Source organism: Microtus oregoni, unplaced genomic scaffold, assembly GCF_018167655.1.
Source record: "Microtus oregoni isolate MIOR12 unplaced genomic scaffold, Mior012 000029F_ref0000214, whole genome shotgun sequence".
In the NCBI taxonomy this organism is placed as follows: Eukaryota; Metazoa; Chordata; class Mammalia; order Rodentia; family Cricetidae; genus Microtus; species Microtus oregoni.
Window position 1 is genome coordinate 10,928,359 of NW_024543088.1, and position 18,413 is coordinate 10,946,771.

Genomic DNA, 18,413 nt, shown 5'->3' on the forward strand with positions numbered 1-18,413 from the left:
ACCCGCAGAAGGAAACCCTTTCTCAACACCTGCCAGCCTGCTCCCACTGAGCTTTCTGTCCCCACCACTGCACCAACGCCACTGCTCCTGAGACCCGACACTGGCCCTGCAGCAGTGCTTCTCAGCCAAGCATCGTCTGTCCACACAACCTCCAGCACAACGCTGTAGGCGGCCCAGGCATCTGCCCTCTGCCCTCTGCAAATAACTCTAGGGCTTTCCCCAACCACCACTCAATGCCGCTCCCCTGACAGTGGGACATCCGCTGTCTCCCTCCTGGGCCCGGTCTCTCACTCTCTGCTGGTCTACTCTAACTGTGCTACAGTGGGACAAGCTGAAGTCTCAGGCCTGGAAAACCGAGCCAGAAAGGCCACGAGCTTGAGATCATCCCAGGCTCCAGAGCAGAGCCTGCTTCAGCTATCCAAATAACATTTTAGGATATGTGTTTTTGAAGCTGTGCGCTGAGCCACAGGTGAGCTCCTGCTGGTAAATTCCATCTGACTCCCAGCCCTTGTCCTACAGTGGCTGCGGTTGTGGGAGGTTGTAAAGACTAAGTTCTAGGCCAGGTAAAGAACTCAGTAAATGCCATTTATTACAGAAACAAATCACCCTGCTCCCTACATTCTCCTCACAATCTGAAATCAGGAGCTGTCCCATATTCCAGCCGATAGTGTAACTCCATCCCAGGCTGGGCCCAGCGTTAGGCAATAACCTACTTCATCATATGAAGAACAACCTTAAATTGTCTGTGTTCACCTTGGCTGACACTCTCAGGTAACCGCCATTCTTCTCCCATGGTCTGTTCTTCCCTCTAGCTCCTAGTCAATAGCCTTGCCTGGACTCTCAATTATCCAGTCTATTTGCCCTCATTTTCCCCGTCACCTCAGTCACCATTTTACCCAGCATGCTCTACACCCACCTACAAGACCAAATGCTTCCAGGGCAGGAGCCATACCCACTCGCGCATTCCATCCGGTGTGAACAGGGCCTGGTGCAGCCCTGCTGCAGATGCCAGCCTCCCTGAGGCCAGGCTCTGAGAGTTAGCAATCGCCACTATACTGCCTGCAGGCCAAAGATAAATGTCTGGCATACAAGGGACGATTACAAAGCTCGTGGCAGATGGCTCCTGCAGCCTTCTTCTTCCCGAGGTTTGATGCAGGGCTGCAGAGCGTGCTCACTGTGATACACCCCTCACATTGGGTGAGCTTGGAGGATGACCGGATCAGTGAGTGCTACAGCAAACCATCTCTTCCACCCCATGCCAGGAAAACAACTGAGTCAGAGCAGAGGCAAAGGACTTGCCAACAGGAAACAGCAGTTTCCTCTCAGTTCTTGACTGTGGCCTTAGGGGAGCCTTTCCATTATTAACTGGGCTTTTTCTTTTCTTTTGTTTTGAATGCTGACAGTTACTTAAGCTAGCAGGGAACCCAGGGGAACGTGCTAACGGCCTTGACATTAAATCTGTAAGAACTCGGGCCGGGACTTAAAGAAAACTAGTCTCCTAAGTGTGCATGGAGACATATTGTGCCGTCTCCCCAAGCTCGTGCACACACACACACACACACACACACACACCCCAGAGGTCCAGCGGATTCCGCAGTGGCTCACTGACTGAGCTAGGCCAGCTGGCTCTTCTACCTCTGCTCCCAGCACTGGATTGTGGGTGCTTCCTCTGAACCCAGGTCTTAGGTGGGAGTTGGGGATCCAATCTCATGTCGCCATCCTTACAAAGCAAGCACTTTACACATAGCTCTCTTCCCAGCCCCTCCCTCCAGGTCTTGAGGAAACAGCATTAGAAGGTCTACTAGGGCTACTATACAGAACAAACTGACTCAGTAACTTCAGAGTCACATATACAATGTCATTTGCCCTTCCCCCATAAGGCATGGCTGCTTAAAATCTACCACATGGACATATAATTTGTATTCCATCATAAACAACACCAATAGACACTCAAAAATTAAAAATAGTGGCTGGAGATGGCTCCTCTGTTAAAAACACTGGCAGGTATTGTAGAGGACTGGGTTTGAGTCCCAGCATTCACATGTGGCTCACAATTGTCTTTAACTCTAGTTCCAGAGAATCCAGCGCCCTCTTTTGACTTCTGCGGGCACTGCATATGTGATCAAGGGGAGTAGCAGACCCAGAAGCTAGACGAATAATTCTTGAATCTTTGGCTTTTGAAAATGCAAACTTAGAATGCAAAAAGATAACTGGGCTTTTAAGGTTTAGATCAGCACCTATAGATGAATGGATTCTGCATACAATGAATGCTGAGACATTTGACTACAATGCTGAATCTTGGGTAGGAGAAGCAATTTCCAAAGTACTGAGGAGACATCAAACTGCCAAATGTTTTAATTGGTAAAATAGGATGGTTACAAACGCCGCTGTGACAAGGATTTTACAAAAAACTGCTTAGACAACCGCAAACCTGTCTGGGCCGTGGAAGGACCAAGCCGTTCACCCAGTGGGTGTGGAGTTTAAACCCACGTGGGCTCCAGGTGTCGCGGGGAACCCACCAAGTGAAGCCGTGAACAGAAATCCCACACTAGCTCAGAATTGAGAAATAGATATTTATTTGGGGGTAAACTCACAAATCAAAATCCTCCTTTTGACCAGTTGAATCCTGCAATCCAAAACGAGCATCCGGCGGAAAGGAGGAAGGAAAAAAGGGACAGACGCAGATTTGGCATCTGCATATATAGTATAAGAGGCCACGCCCCAAAAGGCGGGTACTTACAAGCTGCAGGTCTTCCTACAGCACAAAACATCTACACACAAACAATAAAATTAAAATTTTAAAAATTAAAACTAGAACTACTGTATGACCAAAGAGTCCCACTTGTGAGCCTGTATCTAAGGAAACTGGATGGGGGCATTGAAGGGACATGAAGTCCTGTGTCTGCCTCAACCCTACTCATAGCAGCAGGACACATACACAGCTCAGAGGGATGGTCAGGAAATGTGCTGAGCAAAAGGTGGACTGTTATCCAGCTTTAACAAAGAGAGGACTGAGAAGGAGGAGAAGAGGCCAGGGGAGATGAATGGGAGTAAGGGGGACAGAAGAGAAAAGGGGGACAGGAAACTACCATTGGTATGTAAAGCAAATGAAAAAATTTAATAAAAACAGAGCGTTCTTTTATTTGCAAAAACATAGATGAACTTAGAGGACGTTGTGCAGAAAGACAAGTGTGGGATCTCATGCACATACGCCATCTAAAACAGTCAGATCACAGGACTGCTGAAGAGAATGGCGGCTCCGGGGGCTGAAGGACAGGGAGATGGTTTCTCAGCCCAGTAGGGTTCCACTTGACAGAATGTCTAAGACTGGATAATTCAGAATGAGCAGACATGGCTTTCTCCATAGCTGGGCGCTGAGAGGCTAAGTCTGAGCGGCCCACACCTGCAAGGACATTCGCGTGGCATGGCTCCCTGATGGAAGGTGCAGCATGAACGGCCGTGCCAGGGGGGGCACTCCACCTTCCACCCCGGAGCCCCACCTCAGGACCCAATCCCTCCTTAGGGATCCAGCCTCCCAGCATGCTGCCCTGGGGAATACGCTGCCAACACACGAGCTCTGGAAGACGCCCAGACCACAGCACAGCTGACACTGTCACAAGCCAAGTTCCGGTCACACGAGAATCAATTCTGGACAGTTAGCATATATGAAGGTGACCACAGCCAGCCATCTGTACTACATACTTGAATTCTGCTAAGGCAGAGCCTTGTGTTCTCACTACAAAAAGGGGAGGAAAAGGCAAATTATGTAAGGTGAAGTGAGGTTAACTATGGTCAGTTTTCACAATAGAATCCAATCATTATAAATAAATACAAATTCTGCTTCAGGTAGGCTGGGAGGAAGATCTGCCATATTCACTTTTTAAGATGAATAGAGAATATTTAAGGGCTAGAGCAGTGGGTCTGAGGGTAACATCTGCTATGTAAGCAAGAGGACCTGAGTTTGAACCCCATGGCTCTGTGTGTGCCTGCGACTGTAGTCATGTAACAGAGGCAGGAGCATCACTGGGGCCTGCGACTGTAGTCATGTAACAGAGGCAGGAGCATCACTGGGGCTCGCTGGCCCCCAGCCCAGCTCCAGCTTCAGTGAAAGACCTTGTTTCACAGGAGTAAGGCAGAGTGGGGGAGCAGTGTCCTTGTCTCACCTCTATACCTGCACTCATACAGACATGGACACACACTCACACACACACACTCACACACACACACTCACACACACACACACTATACCTGCACTCATACAGACATGGACACACACATTCACACACACACACACACATTCACACACACACACTCACACACACACACTCACACACACACACTCTCATACACACACTCACACACTCACACACACATTCACACACACGAACATACGCATGCATATTCACTCACACACATGGACATATACACAAAAAGAAATAAAATGTATTTTACTGACTATATCAGTCCTAGCTACAGACAACCTCAATCTAAGGTCTCACAAGAAGAGAAAACCTTGTTAAAGAGGATGCACTCACTAAGCCTAGATGTAAAATGTTATTGGAATCATTTCACTAATATAAGAAACTTACTTACAAAGGACATAATCTGAAGGCTTCTCTTTTTTAGAGTTCAGCTCTACCATTGCTTTGACCTCCCATCATGACCCTACTTTCACAACTCAATTTTCTCAGATTGAAGGCCATGTACCTAATTTATTCAAAAGACTGCTTTGATTTATCTAAGCAGCTGCCCGGTGAGTTAAAACATGATCATGATTAAACTCAGCAAATCCATGACACATAAAGTCTAACTGCAGAAAACATGGTAAAACCACTGACAGAAGCTGTCGTGTGCGCACAGCTGTGACGTGAAACTGGAAGGCGGAGAGGAGTTCTGGACTGCAGTTCATAAACTGAACCAGACCCAAGTCAGACCGGCTGGCCAGCTTAGCAGCCAAGGCCAAGCTCATCAACTTCAACTTTGAAAAGGCTTTGTAGGAAAACAGTAAATTATATTTCTCTATTGACTAAAATAATTATTTCAGTGTGGTGCTCCCACAGGGACATGTTTTAATTACATTTAAATTATTAATTTTTATTTCATTAAGCATTTTCAATTTCTTCATTCTAGTACTACTAGTAAGAATTTAACAAGTAGACATTAGGACACAGACTATATATCAAAATGTAGCCACAAATGCCACTGGATGTGTGTGCTAAAATCACAGAGCAAAATGGATACAAATATGACCGCTGGCACTGGGAGAGTCTAGGTTCAAATCCCGACTCTGGAAAAATAACAAGCTTAGCATCACTATCATTGTCTGGACATCAGGGTCTCAGCATTAATTGAGCATGCTAGAACAGTCCATATGTGGTGGGGTCGCTGGAGGACTTAAATCATAGACCACTTAGAGATACAAGTGGCCAGTGCTTACTTAGTAGACCCAGTCCCCTGAAAATGAACACCAACTTCATGGGTCAACAGTGAAAGCCCAGCATGTTCTCTGCTGGCGTTATCCAACATGGTCCAGAAACTAAAGATTTATGCAGAATTTTCAAGGAGAAAATAAAATTACTAGAAGTTTTTCTGAATGAGATAATTGTTAATTACATCATTCTTTTATTATTTATCTGAAAGAATACCGTAGCTCCTTTTTCCAAAGCTGACCGTTGATTTTAACTATACCTCTTGGTCATCATCACTGAGTTCTCTTATTTGATCCCGCGAGGGAGAGACTCTGCTATAGAAGAGGCTGAAGTCAATGTCCAGAGTTAAAATAGCTATGGCACCAGAGCAGGTGGGCATCAGTCACACCACTCAGACCCAGGTGGGGACGGCAGCTGTCTTTGTAAAGAACCTTGCCAGGCAGCCATCATCTCCAGGTGGAGTTTTTGTTTCATGACTTGGAGAAGAAACACAAGGTTTAAAGTAGTAAAATGGTGTTCAATTCCAGCTTCCCACGGCCTGTAACTGAGAGCACACGATGACCTGGTCATCTTTGCACACGTTCAATGCACCAGACTGAGTTGGTTCAGTAACGCATGCCTTGTGTGTGCGTCACTAAAGCATTCTCCACCGTCGCAGGCCACTGCCGCTTGTTTACAGGCAGAGCCTGTTCCTGGAGTCTTAAACCCGTATTAGTACTTAGGAATTAAACATTCCACACCCCCAACCTCCAACCGCACCATACAACCTCTTGAGTTGTCCCGTGTTTTCCTGTGGTCACTGACAGGTGTGATAAAAGTCTGAACGTGAAATATCCCCACGGGTTCATGTGTTATACACTGGGTCCCAGGGACAGGGCCATGTGGACCCTTCACCAGTAGGGCCAGCATGTACTGCGATCTTGGAGCGTGTACTGTGATCTTGCCCCTGGCGCCTCTGCTGCCCCTCTGCTTCCTGTCTCAAGGCTAGCAGAGGCGCTCCTCCGCCAGGTGCTTCCTTCACTCAGGCCTTCTGCCCAAAACACAGTGCCCAGGGGTCTTAGACTCCAGCCCCCGAAGCCCTGAGCACTGAGCCTTTCTTCATTGTTCCCATCAGGTACTTGTACTGACACAAAAGTAATACAATTGAAAGACCCCAGCTTAGCTGCTGTAATGCCATTTTGCAAAGCTTTCACACAAACCAATGTAAGTTCAAGGTAAAGTCGGTACTCCTAGGTGGCCAAAACAGGATATCTGTGGTCAGACACCAGGCCTAGGAGGGGAACGGACAGTTCTGGGAAAAACTACATGTGCTCTAGATAGAGCCAAGTCAGCTATTATCATATCTTCATGTCCCCGAGGAGCTTGTCCCCAAGTGAACCCATCGCCCCATCCGAACTGACCAATGGGATTCCTGTAACCATGCTTCTATTTCTGTATGCCTACTCTGCCTGCCTGTTTCCATATAAAAGACCCCCTACCCAGCCTGAGGGCACGCAAGTCTTCCAAAGAGACTCTGATGCCCGCAGGTACCTGTGCATGGCTCAATAAATAACCTCTTGCCGTTGCAGCCAGTGGTCTCGACTGTTCCTTGGGTTAGGGGTCTCCTCCTGAGGGAAGGACCACTCTGAGGGTCTTTCACAATGTGGAAACGAGAGCCTCTCTCCCAGGTGGCACGCATGCTCCGATTGTCGCGTTCATATTCACTGTCTCTAATCCACAGAGAAGCAGAGCACACGCCACGAACAAGGGCTATACGTGGCGGAACTGCTTTAGACTTCGTTTTCCTTTATGTGTGCACATGCCAGGGAGGCCAAAAGATCCCCTGGAGCTGCAGTTTAGAGGTAACTGTGAGTCGCTCAGTGTGGATGTTGGGCACCAGCTGGGTCCTCTGCAAGACAGCACCCACTGAGCCATCTCTCCAGCACCCACATAGGAAAAAAAATTAATTTAGTGTGGAGAAAGTCTGCTGTGTGTTTATCTTTTACTTTCATCATTTAAAAAATAGGATTGAAAATAAGTATAGACATAAATGCAGTCTAAGTCATAGGCATGTCAGAAGGACAAACAGCAGGAGAAAGCTGAGTGAGGAGCCGGTAATAAGTGACGGTTTCCAGGCCGGCAATCATCAACAGGAGAATGTTAGCCACAATTTTCATCATTTGAGTCACAAATGTTAGAGTTGCCTCCTGAAATTAATGAAGGCAATCTAACAATTCAGAACATGCGCTCTAAAATATCAATTTACTAATAATTCTTAGCTTTAAGCCAGAAGTAGATTTTGGAATTAATGATTTCCAGGAAAAAAAAATGAAGCATTCCATTAACTGCACGTACAGGGACAATGTAATGCTCTGACAGACGACCGTCCCTTCCTTCTTTCCTTCCTTCTTTCCTCCCTTGTTTCCTTCCTTCCTTCCTTTTCTTCCCTCCTTTCTTTTCAGTATTTACTCTGGAGTTTCCCAGAGAACAGTCATGACTCCTCAAATGGTGTGCTCTGAGGGATGAGGGCTACCTAAGCCAAAAATGCATCATTGTCCTGAAAAATAAATTTTCATCTAGTGCCTGCCTTTACTAGGGAAATCACAAACACCCGGAACTCAGTAGAAGAAATTCCAGAAGTATTTAGGTGGTTGAGATGGTGCAGAATGCAATCCTGGCACTTGGGAGGTTAATTCAAAAGATTCACAGATAGAGGCCGGCCTGGGCCACATGACAAGTTCTAGGACAGCCTGGTCTACGTAGCAAGGCCCTGTCTTAAAACAAAACAACAAAATATTAGCCATTTTTCACAATCCTTTAAACGTTTTAGAAAACTTCAAGAGAGCAGTTAGTTGAACAGATGGCCCCAGCTACCAGCAAAAGGAAGATGTGTTTCCTATAGAACAACACTTTGCCCACAGAACCATGTCACAAGGCAAGAGACAGAAGGAAAGCCCAAAACCTGATCTCAGATCCCCATCTAACCTAACTCACACATCCAGTTCCCCAGGACTCAGTCTCTTAACTGGTGAACTTAATGGAGTTCCTCAGCCAGCGTTGAACTCCTACCATGGGCAAGCCTCTGTGTTAGCAAAGGACATTTGCTGTGTGGTTTTGAAGCAAACGCAGTCTTGGCCCTTGCCTTCCATCACTTGCTCTCTAATCCTGAGGAGACAAGCAAATGCAACATGACAGCTGCAAGCTCATGCTGCAGCCAGTTGACAGGGCCCTGAGGACCAGGAGCAGCTTAGAGGTGTGAATTACTGGGTTCCTTGGAGAAAGAACCCAGCAGAGACAGCAGACAGGAGACAGGAGGAGAGCAATCAGATGGAGAGGGTCAGAGAAGCAAAACAAAACTTTTGGTGGGAACAGAAGCCTTCCTTGCCACCCTGAGGAGTCTGGACTTTAAGCAATGATAGGCCACTGAAAATTACAGGTGTCCCATCCACACTAAGACTCTGGCAGTCAAACCAGATGAATCCAGTCTCCCCACACTCACTGGAAGGGGTCAATCCTCTCAAACAAACACCAAGGTGTGGTGCTAATCTAAAAGACGTCTCTTAACCGCTGTCAGGCACCTGTTACAGTGACAACCGTAAGGCCATGGAAAGCAAGGGCATGACACAGATTTGCCTCTTCTTTTACCAACACAAACTCTGGACCCTTACAAGGAACAAACATGATAAGCATATTAAGTCTATAAGCCCCCAAAATGCTTCTGCAAAACTGTTCAAATAAAGCTTCACTCTGAGCATGGTTATCTAGAAGCTCCTATCGACCGAGTCTCACTTACCTGTGTTCTGCAGGGACAGGGGGTGGCCAAACTGCTGGATCTCTAAATGGCTCATCTTGACAAGACACAGGGAAGTCCGGGGGCTTGTCGACTTTAAAGCTTTCTAACGTGCTGACAATACTCTTAACTTGTTCATATTCTTCCAACAGTTCCTGCCGGACCTTAAGAAAGGAGCCGTTACATTAGAAGCCGTTCAAAGTTCACATAAAGTGCAAATAAATTACTGCAGAGGTAAACTTCCTCAGCGCTAGTCAAAGTGTGCAAATGAGTCACAGATGCCTTATAAACAGCTATTCAGAGTGGCAGGCGCAGAGTGCGGTGAGAGCCGAGGCTGCACTGCTCACCCCTTCACAAAAGGGAAGACTGTCTAGTAAAGCATGTGCTGATTATTAATATAACTTAAATCGAGCATTTGTATCAGGAACAAGTTCTTCACCCCAGACATTGAAGATACTATGCTAAATCTTTCAATATTCTTAGAGACTAAAATAAAATTGGTCGAAATTGTCACCCCCACTCGCCATCGCCACTGTCACCAAGTATGAAATGCTTGCCCCAAGGGACTGGTCACTGGGGGACACTGCTAAGGACCACACAGCACCTACTCTTATTTATGACCCCCTTCACCTCAGCCTCTTTTGGCCTTTACCTCTTCTGAGTCCTGGATAAAGTTTATCTTAAGACTTTCCCTACATTTGAAAAACATAAGTACCTACCATGTGGAAAGTCCTGTCTTCAAACTTGCCATGCTAACTGTCAAGAGCAAACAACGACTGGAAAAGTTGTACCGATAAACTCCTTTTTAACAATTAGAGCAATTTTTAACCAGAAAGCACACTTAACTCCAAAGCGGAGCAGAAAAAAATTCCCTGGAACAGTATACCGAAAAGAGCCACGAGGAGCTGCAGAACAAAGGCAGACCCCGAGTGGAGGGGACACCAGCATGTGTGGCCATAAGACACAACATACAGGACATTACATGCTGGACCCGCATAAAGTGCACACGGGAATCTCCAGGGAAACACTCCCCACCACAAAACACAAGCACCCTGCCTGGGAGAGGCAAGAAAACCTGAGACCCAAGAATTTCAGCCCAAGTCACAGCTAGTGTGGCATTCTTACTCAATGCAACTGGTGAATCTTCTGTTGGAAAACAAGCCCATTTTCCCTCAAAACTTAGGGAGCACTAACTTCTGACGGGTAGAGAAATGAGGGGCGGCCCTGGAAACACACCAAAGGAAACGGAAACTTCAAAGTGCTGTCAGACTTTGTACTTTTAATTTTAAAAGGATTTTAAGTTACAACAGTAATTGGGGAAATTATAATTCAAGTTTGCATTAACTGTACTATTATATAACCAAGTTGTACAGTCAAAAAGACAGAAACGATGTTAATGCCTTGATTAGATTACCAACTCATTTGCGTTTGTAAGGGCACTTTCAAGGAAAACTTTTATGAAATAGGTCAAAACTACAAAGAAAAAAAAATGAAAGGATAGACAGCAACAAGAAACACCTACTTCTAAAAATTTGCTGGCAGATACAATTGAGCACAAACATTTTCAAAAATTAAGAAAACCTTCAGCTACAAAGATTAAAATGCGTGGTCAGAAACACAGACTATTGAGTAGATATCAGAACCGCACATAGAATTATATGGGAGATGTAGTTCAGTATTCAGACCAATAACAACAGAACGTGTGAATTCTCTGGTAATTTCTCAACTCTGCTGCCTCAACTTAACAGAACACGGCCGCCATGGCGCAGGGAACAGTCGCGCGGGCGTCCTACCTGATGCCACTTCCCTTTGACGGCTGGGTCTCTCACTGACTGGCAGTGCCTCTGGATCTGCTGGATCACCCCCTGGTAGTACACCATCGAAGAGTCGTAATTTCCCAGAAGCGCGTACTCGCGCCCTTTCTTGGCATTGTCGCAGATCTCTGCTAAATTCATCTTCCTTCAGATACCTGAACAATAAAATGCAATGTGTTTTTTTAAGGTTTTAAAACAGTTATCAATTTTGTGACATGTACATCAAACTGGTTCAGAGTCAAACAGTCTTGAGACTGCACTACATTTCCAGTTCTCTAAGTACTCAGGAGGCCACAGAACATCCAGGGGATAACAGGGAGCGTCACCGAGGTGACAGACAACTGGAGATGAGGACCTGGGTGCTGCTCCTAGCTCATTCCTAACTGCCACCAACTCAGTCCCATATATCCACGAGATTCTCTTCTGCCCGCTACTTCTTTATAATGTATGTGAATACTGTGAAGTAGCTTAACTTTTGCTGTTTTGCTGAGACCCTCGGCCCCCAGGAGGAAAGAGCCCCACTTCGGGTTATACTTCGGAGGACAGCCTATGAAGTTCATCATCATCCGGGTGCTGTGACTGTGTCACTCAACAGAGCAAAGTATAAATTAAAACTGTGAGTGATTTCTGCATCTCAATCTGTCCTTCTCCTTCAACGTGTGTCTGTTTTGTATAAGGAAGAGGAGGCCAGATAACTTTCATGAGTTGACTCTACTTGCACCATTGAGCCGTCTCTCCATCCTGTTTGATGCTGTCCTATTGGACATCCTTCTGATGCTGGGAATGACCTCTGAGCCTCCGGTTTCTAGGCCAGTCCTTCACCTCAGCAATGCTGGCTTTTCTCTAGACTTTCTCAAAGTCTCCTAGTCACCCAAGGCTTCTTAGCAAAGACACTTTCTACACAAGACCATAAGCACAGAAACTCCTGAAAGACAGAGGAGGGGCCCTAGAAAGAGTACAAATTACCCTATTATCTCTGGAACAGCAAGCGAATTAAATGTCTAATAGCGGAAATAGAAATATTTCTTCTTGCCTTCCTAGGAAATTACACTTCGGTTTGGGTAGCCTGACTTTCCCAAAGTGGACAGTGGAATCAGCAAGCTCTGGGCCCAAGTGAGAGACCATGCCTCAACATTTAAGATAAAAAGCAAAGGAGGGGATCCTTGATGTCACTCTCTGACCACCACGATTTGTTCACAGCCATGCCAGTGCACCTACACACATGTGTACCCACAAACATGCATACACACATGCATTCACACCACAGACATACATTTAAAAAAAATTTAAGAAGTCCTAGAAGATCAGTAAATTACTTCTCTCCGTCTATCCAGGAGAATGCTTCCAAAGAAAAATCAGCCTTGGAAATAAGGCCTACCCAGAATGTGGGTAGCAGCATCTCATAGGTGGGGACCCAGACAGAAAAAGCACACGTCTTCTCTTTGCTCTCTGGGTGCCACAGCTCTGTCACCATGCCCCTTGGCCCTAATTCACTAACTACCTCAAGAAGGACCGGAAGCATGGAGCCAGCCTACCATCGACCGAACCCAAAAAACCATGAGAGTCAAACAGAGGCTTCTTCCTTTAGGCTATGAGTCACTCCTATCTGTCACAACAGTCTAGACTCTTGCTTTATGGCTAGCTTAGCCTCAGTGAATAAACCTGTACACAGAAAGTCCTCCATAAATTATGATCTTCTAAGGTTGCTGTCTGGCAAATTATACTATTTCTGCTAATATATACAGGCATACCATTTTGTAGGGAAAACATTTTGATATAACAAAAGGCCTGGCATCCCTTTTTGTAAAGGTTCAAACAAGCATTTAAGTTCTAAGGACTAACAAGCAAAATAGAGGACACTATGCAAAGAATTATAAGGTAAAACTTTCTATATTCTCTGGTGATAAAACTAAAACCTATAGATAGCAGTGACTCTGTAAAGCAGGCCTCCTAATGAAAAGGATCAACCGTCTTCAAAGCTTAGAACCGAGTTAGTGCTCCCCGCCATCAATCACAAGCAGCATGCCACTAGCACCGGTTTTTAATACTGCTGCGTGTGTTTCATCTGTTCTTAAACGAGTTGGTGGAAGACAGAATGGTCCTCCCACATCGCACTAGCAACTGCAGCCACGTGACTTCCAGTCAGCACAGGCACTGTTCAGAGAGTATTTAAACAATGCATTCCGCAGATTATTCAAGACCGATTAAAGAGGAAGCTGAAAGGAACTTCAATATCATACTTAAATGGATATCTAATATGAAAATTTGCCTCAGTCTGGAAAACGATGCTAAAACCCGTCTGAGCTCAGAATACTGACAGCCACTGTAAGAATGGAGATGTCAGCTGGGCAGTGGTGGCACATGCCTTTATTCCAACACTCAGGAGGTGGAGGCAGATGGATCTCTGAGTTCAAGGCCAGCCCCCTGGTCTACCGAGAGAGTTCCAGGACAGACAGGACTACAGGGAGAAACTTGGGGTAGGAGAGCAGAACGGAGCTGTACTTGTTTGTCTTCTGACTATATGGAGAGCTGAACAACACGGAGAGTGTGCAGAAACACTAACTGGCACAGCAATAATTTTTATTGCGGTCTTGGTTTTGCTATAAGCACCTGCTCTGTCTTAGAACGTGTAGGGTGAACTCACTAAGAAATATTACTGAATTTATGGCAAAAAGCAAGCCACTTGGCGTTCAGTAAGATGGCTGAGGGTAGTCCCTCTCATTCTGACAACTTCCCACCTCCACCCAAAGCTCAAAACCTAACTATTGCTAAGCCAGCAGGCGGCTGTGCGGCTAAGGCAAGGGAAGGTGTTGCTCCTACTCTTGACACAAACTTATGGACCTGACAACAGCTAATTCCATAAGGGAATTCCAAATACTGACCCTGCATGGACCTTGACTATGGGAAGATATAAATATTATCTGTGAAACACCAAAGAATGAATGACAGATGACCACAAGCTTAATCTAGCGCACATTTTCCTGCCTCATAACCATGTCCACCTGAGTTCATCTCCATTCAACACAGCTGTTCACAATCACCCTTCCAATGATGTATCTTCAAAGATCCAGGTTGTATGGAAATGTTTTGATGTCTTGAAAACTCTGTATGTGTCCTCGATGCCCCCCAACACACAACGTTTGTGTAAACTCACTTTTTAATCACTTCAAGTTCAGTGTTGACTTCCCAAATAAACAACGGAGCAATATTGCTAACATCTGCCATCTCATCAAGAGCCAAGGAAAACCACTCAAAATCATTTCCTTGGGCTTTTAATTGATTAATGGTGCCCTCAATGCTTTGAGCAACCGTTCATGCCAAAAGGCTAATCATTTTAAACAAGTTTATTTTCTCCAGACACAATTCTATGCCTACTGCAATCCAGCTCCTCAATGGTCCCTGATTTTCTTGCTTGGCTAACAAATGCTCCATTTGTAAATGACCGGCAGCGCGGCTTCATTTCCACTTTGCAATTCTGCAAAGAGATTCTCCTGGAAGCGGGTACCCGTGTGAAAGCCTGCTGGTTTGACCGGCCTTGGCTATCTTATGCAGCTTGGCTATGTTGGGTTGGCTTACTCTGGTGACAGTGCTGTGTACTGATGGATCCCGGGTCACTGCATGAGCAGACTGCTTCATCCTCTGACTCGCTGCCATCTAAATGTTCCGAATGCATTTTTCCACCTTTCCTTGTTCTGAAATGAGTATGCACTAATAATTTAGGTGTCCAGTTCAGCACCAAGACTCGGCTGGCAGCCTATCAAGTATTTGTATCAGGCCTGTGCAAATACCACTTGATCTCTGACACAAGGACTCAACTCTGCCATTGCAGAGAAAGGCAGCCATAAGTGGTACATAAACAGCGGAGTGGGGCTGCATCCCAATGCAGGGTCTTCTGTATAGATACTGAAATCTGAATTTCCTTCCATATCTATGAGTGATCAATATATCAATTTTTTTTCCTTCAATTACTAGAAAAGGGCAAAAGTGATCCCTAGTTCTTGGATCATTCAAGAATAGCCTGCTAGGTACTGGCCCCTGGACTGCAGTTTGCTGGTGCCTGCTCAGAGCAACCCATCTTTCATTTTAGGGCAGGAGGGGTTAAACCCCAAAGAGGCAGAAAGGGAAAACATAATAAAGAGAAGAAATCGTGCCAAGGGAGCTGGGTAATGACTTTAATCCCAGCGTCTGAGGCTGAAGCAGCTGGGTCTCAAGGACAGCCTGGTCTACACAGTGGGTTCTAGCTAGCCAAAGCTAGAGTGAGACCCTGTCTCTAAAATAAAATGTGAATATATCAATCAAAACTTTAAAAAAAAAACAGAAAAAATACAAAACACTTCAGTGTGGCCAAAAGAAGATTTTTCAGAAAGTTGAATAAAATTCGTCAGCTTCTAGTGAAGCTAGCTAGGAAAAGGGAGAAACATTACCAATCGGAACTGAGGGAGGGCTAGCATTGCAAACTTCACCAGACAGCTTACTGAAATAGACAAATCTGTGAGGTCACAACGCACCAAACCCACTCCAGAGAACCTGAGCGTAACCTCATCTATCCTGTATCAGTCGGGGAAACAGAGTCTGTTAAGACCTCCTCAAACCACTCCAGACCCAGCAGCTACACGCAAGCCCTAGAGAGTCCTAAAGGTGGTTGTTTTCACTCTTTACTCTTTGTTCTCTGGGGGGCCTGCCACCCAGAACCCAAACAAATTATTATTTTTTCTTATGGATGCCCAGTCTTGCTTGGCTTGTTTCTAGTCAGCTTTTCCCAAATTATCCCAGCTACCTTTTGCCCCTGGGCTTTTTCCTTTGCTTCTCTGTATCTTACTCCATGAGTGGCTGACTGGTTGGCCTCCTTCCTTGATCCCTCTTGCTCCCCTGCCCCCATATATTCTCTCTGCCTGCCAGCCCCACCTATTTCTCTCTCCTGCCCAGCTATTGGCCATTCAGCCATTTATTACGGCAATCAGGTATTTTAGACAGGCAAAGTAACACAGTTTCATAGGGTTAAACAAACACAGCATAAAAGAATGCAACACATCTTTGCAGCATTAAACAAATGTTCCACCGCATAAATGAATGTAACACATCCTCAACTAATATTTCACAGCAAAAGACACTCTCCAGAAAGAGGCAAAAATATTTTCAACTCATGTTTGAAGACTGTCATCGATTCTAAAACCAGACATAAGAAAACTCCATGCCACTATTCCTCATGATTGTGGATACAAAATGTTTACATTTGAACCAGTTCTGCACTGTATACCAAAGGTCTCCCCTGGTCTCCATGGAGACCAAGCTCTTCTAAGAGGTTGTGGAAAGCACACCAGTGGTTGGATTATGAGTTAGACACACTTGGTTGAAGTCTCCAGTTCACGACTTTGGACAAGCTCTCTAAACCCCTTTCGTCATCGCTAAGTAACAAAAACTGCTTCCCATTTTCTTTGTAGGGCTTAAATAAGGACCTCAATACAAACCACTGTGTACAAGCATTCACTAAACGGGATCATTCTTGAAATTACTGTTCCCATCGCACAACCGTGAGGAAATGAATGCATGCCACAGACGAGATGGTCACCTTCTAGTCACCTCCTTAGCTCCACCACTCAACATATCAGCTAGCAGCAAGAATAGTCTTACATGTATTTTAATGAATAAATATACAATACCTCAAATCTCTACACTATATAAGACCTCACCTCCACCCCTACAGCCTTACTATTTACCTCCTTATCCAAAAAACAAAAGAAAAGAAAAAACCCACTACTTTAAAATGTAAGTATGTCAGCACAATTGAGAGAAAATAAGTTTAGTGCTCCTGGTCTTATTTTTGCTGTTATTTCTAACATACAAAAATATACATACAAAAAATAATAATAAGTCTACAACAGTGTCAAGAACGTCCCAACTTACCCCATATAATAGCAAATGTGAGGTTATCTATCTAGTAAAAACCTTAATTTAAAGGATGCGCTGAGGGCCACTTTCCAGATCTGTCAGCTTTCTTCCCACTAGGCCTTTGACTCGGTTCTTGTGGCTGAGTTGTATTCCACAGCACGACATTTAAAACAGTAATACTTTTTAAAAAGATGTGGCATAGCATGTTTTATTTTAAAAACATGACCCTCGGAAATTCTAGGAAAAAAATATTTAGGATAACTAAGGAAAATAATACCACATATGGTCTTTAAAATTTTTACTATTTGCTTTAAAAGTTAACTAATCATTTAAAGTTTAACTAGACTTCAAAGTACAAACGTTCAGGCTGATGAATGGGGAGCAGAGGGGGGAAGGGGCGGTCGTTATTCCACAATACTGAACCTTATAATGCAAAACGGTTAAAAAAAAAAAAAGACACCGCCAGATAACAGTAGCATCGTTCATCCGCTCTCACGCTTATCCTTTTAAATATTACTGTCCTCTGAACGCACACTAATGAATGGGTTTAATATGCCAATAGCTCTGAGCTACTTGAAAATAAGCAGAAATACCTAGAGATTCACGGGAAAGGCAAAAGGCCTTTTAATGACGGGTTCGTCGGGTCTCTCAAAGACCTTGTGCGGTACACACAGTTCTGCAGCAAGGGGCAGCGCCCTAGGAGGCCCAGGCCCCGCGCGGTGGCGATGGGGCGGGGCCGCGAGTGCTGTGGCTGCCGAGCCCGAGCGCAGCACTGAGGCCCGCGGCTCACCTGAGCTTCCCCAGCCCAACGCACCCCGTCCCGTTCAGCGACCACCCCGAAACCCCCTGCAGACAAAGAGCCCCATTAACGCTCTCGGGTCCGCTCCCAGTTTAGCAGTCGGTCACCGCGCTCAGAACCGCTGGGCTTTGTAGTTCTTGGGACCGAGTCACCCAACCCAGGCGGCGAGCCTGAGAAGCCATCGAACTACAAGTCCCATGATGCCCTGCGATAGGGACCACTGTCCCCGCGACTCTCTGGACTTTTCCTCGGAGGAGCGGCCTAGAGTAGGGCCACCAAAGGGATGCGGATAGGGACAGCCCACCTGGGCGCCGCAGCCCTGCTCTCCCGGTTACGCCGGCCCCTCGGGCTCACCACCTAAATCCTGCAGGTCAGGGCTGTCAAAAGGGGTGGGGCGGGGCGGTACCCAGCCAGCTGCCAACCGGAGTCCGTTAGTTCGCTGCCTGGGCGGAGAGGCGACGGCTCACGGTTGCCATGGCAGCGGTCGCAGCGCTGCGGGGAGGGCGTGTGGCTGAGTCAGCTCTGGGAGGAGCCTGGGAAGACGGGCTGTGGGGAAGGATGCTCAGGGGTCGGTGTTGCGAGCACAGAGACCTCACCTGGCAAGATGACGAGCCCGGAGACCCGGTGCAGGGCGTGCTGCACCTACCACATTCTCACTGGACGTGTGCGGCGGCCGTTCGAGCTGCTCGTCGGTCTAAGGACATGACCTCGCT

General features: G+C 46.0%; 1 protein-coding gene across 5 annotated transcripts in view; it reads right to left on the reverse strand.

The window, feature by feature from the left end:
* Positions 1–18,186, reverse strand: part of Katnal1 (katanin catalytic subunit A1 like 1) — a 62,201-nt gene extending 44,015 nt beyond the window's left edge. The window contains exons 1-3 of one of the 5 annotated variants that reach the window (XM_041677939.1): positions 18,055–18,186; positions 10,992–11,167; positions 9,202–9,362 (exon numbers count right to left, since the gene is read on the reverse strand). In XM_041677939.1, the coding sequence (XP_041533873.1) occupies positions 9,202–9,362; positions 10,992–11,153 (323 nt within the window). In that variant the 5' untranslated portion in view covers positions 11,154–11,167; positions 18,055–18,186. Of the gene's footprint in view, positions 1–9,201; positions 9,363–10,991; positions 11,168–15,789; positions 15,811–16,916; positions 17,086–17,494; positions 17,802–18,004 lie in introns of those variants that run through there. The other 4 variants (XM_041677937.1, XM_041677938.1, XM_041677940.1 and 1 more) reach the window with 4 other exon arrangements.
* Positions 18,187–18,413: the final 227 nt, after the last annotated feature.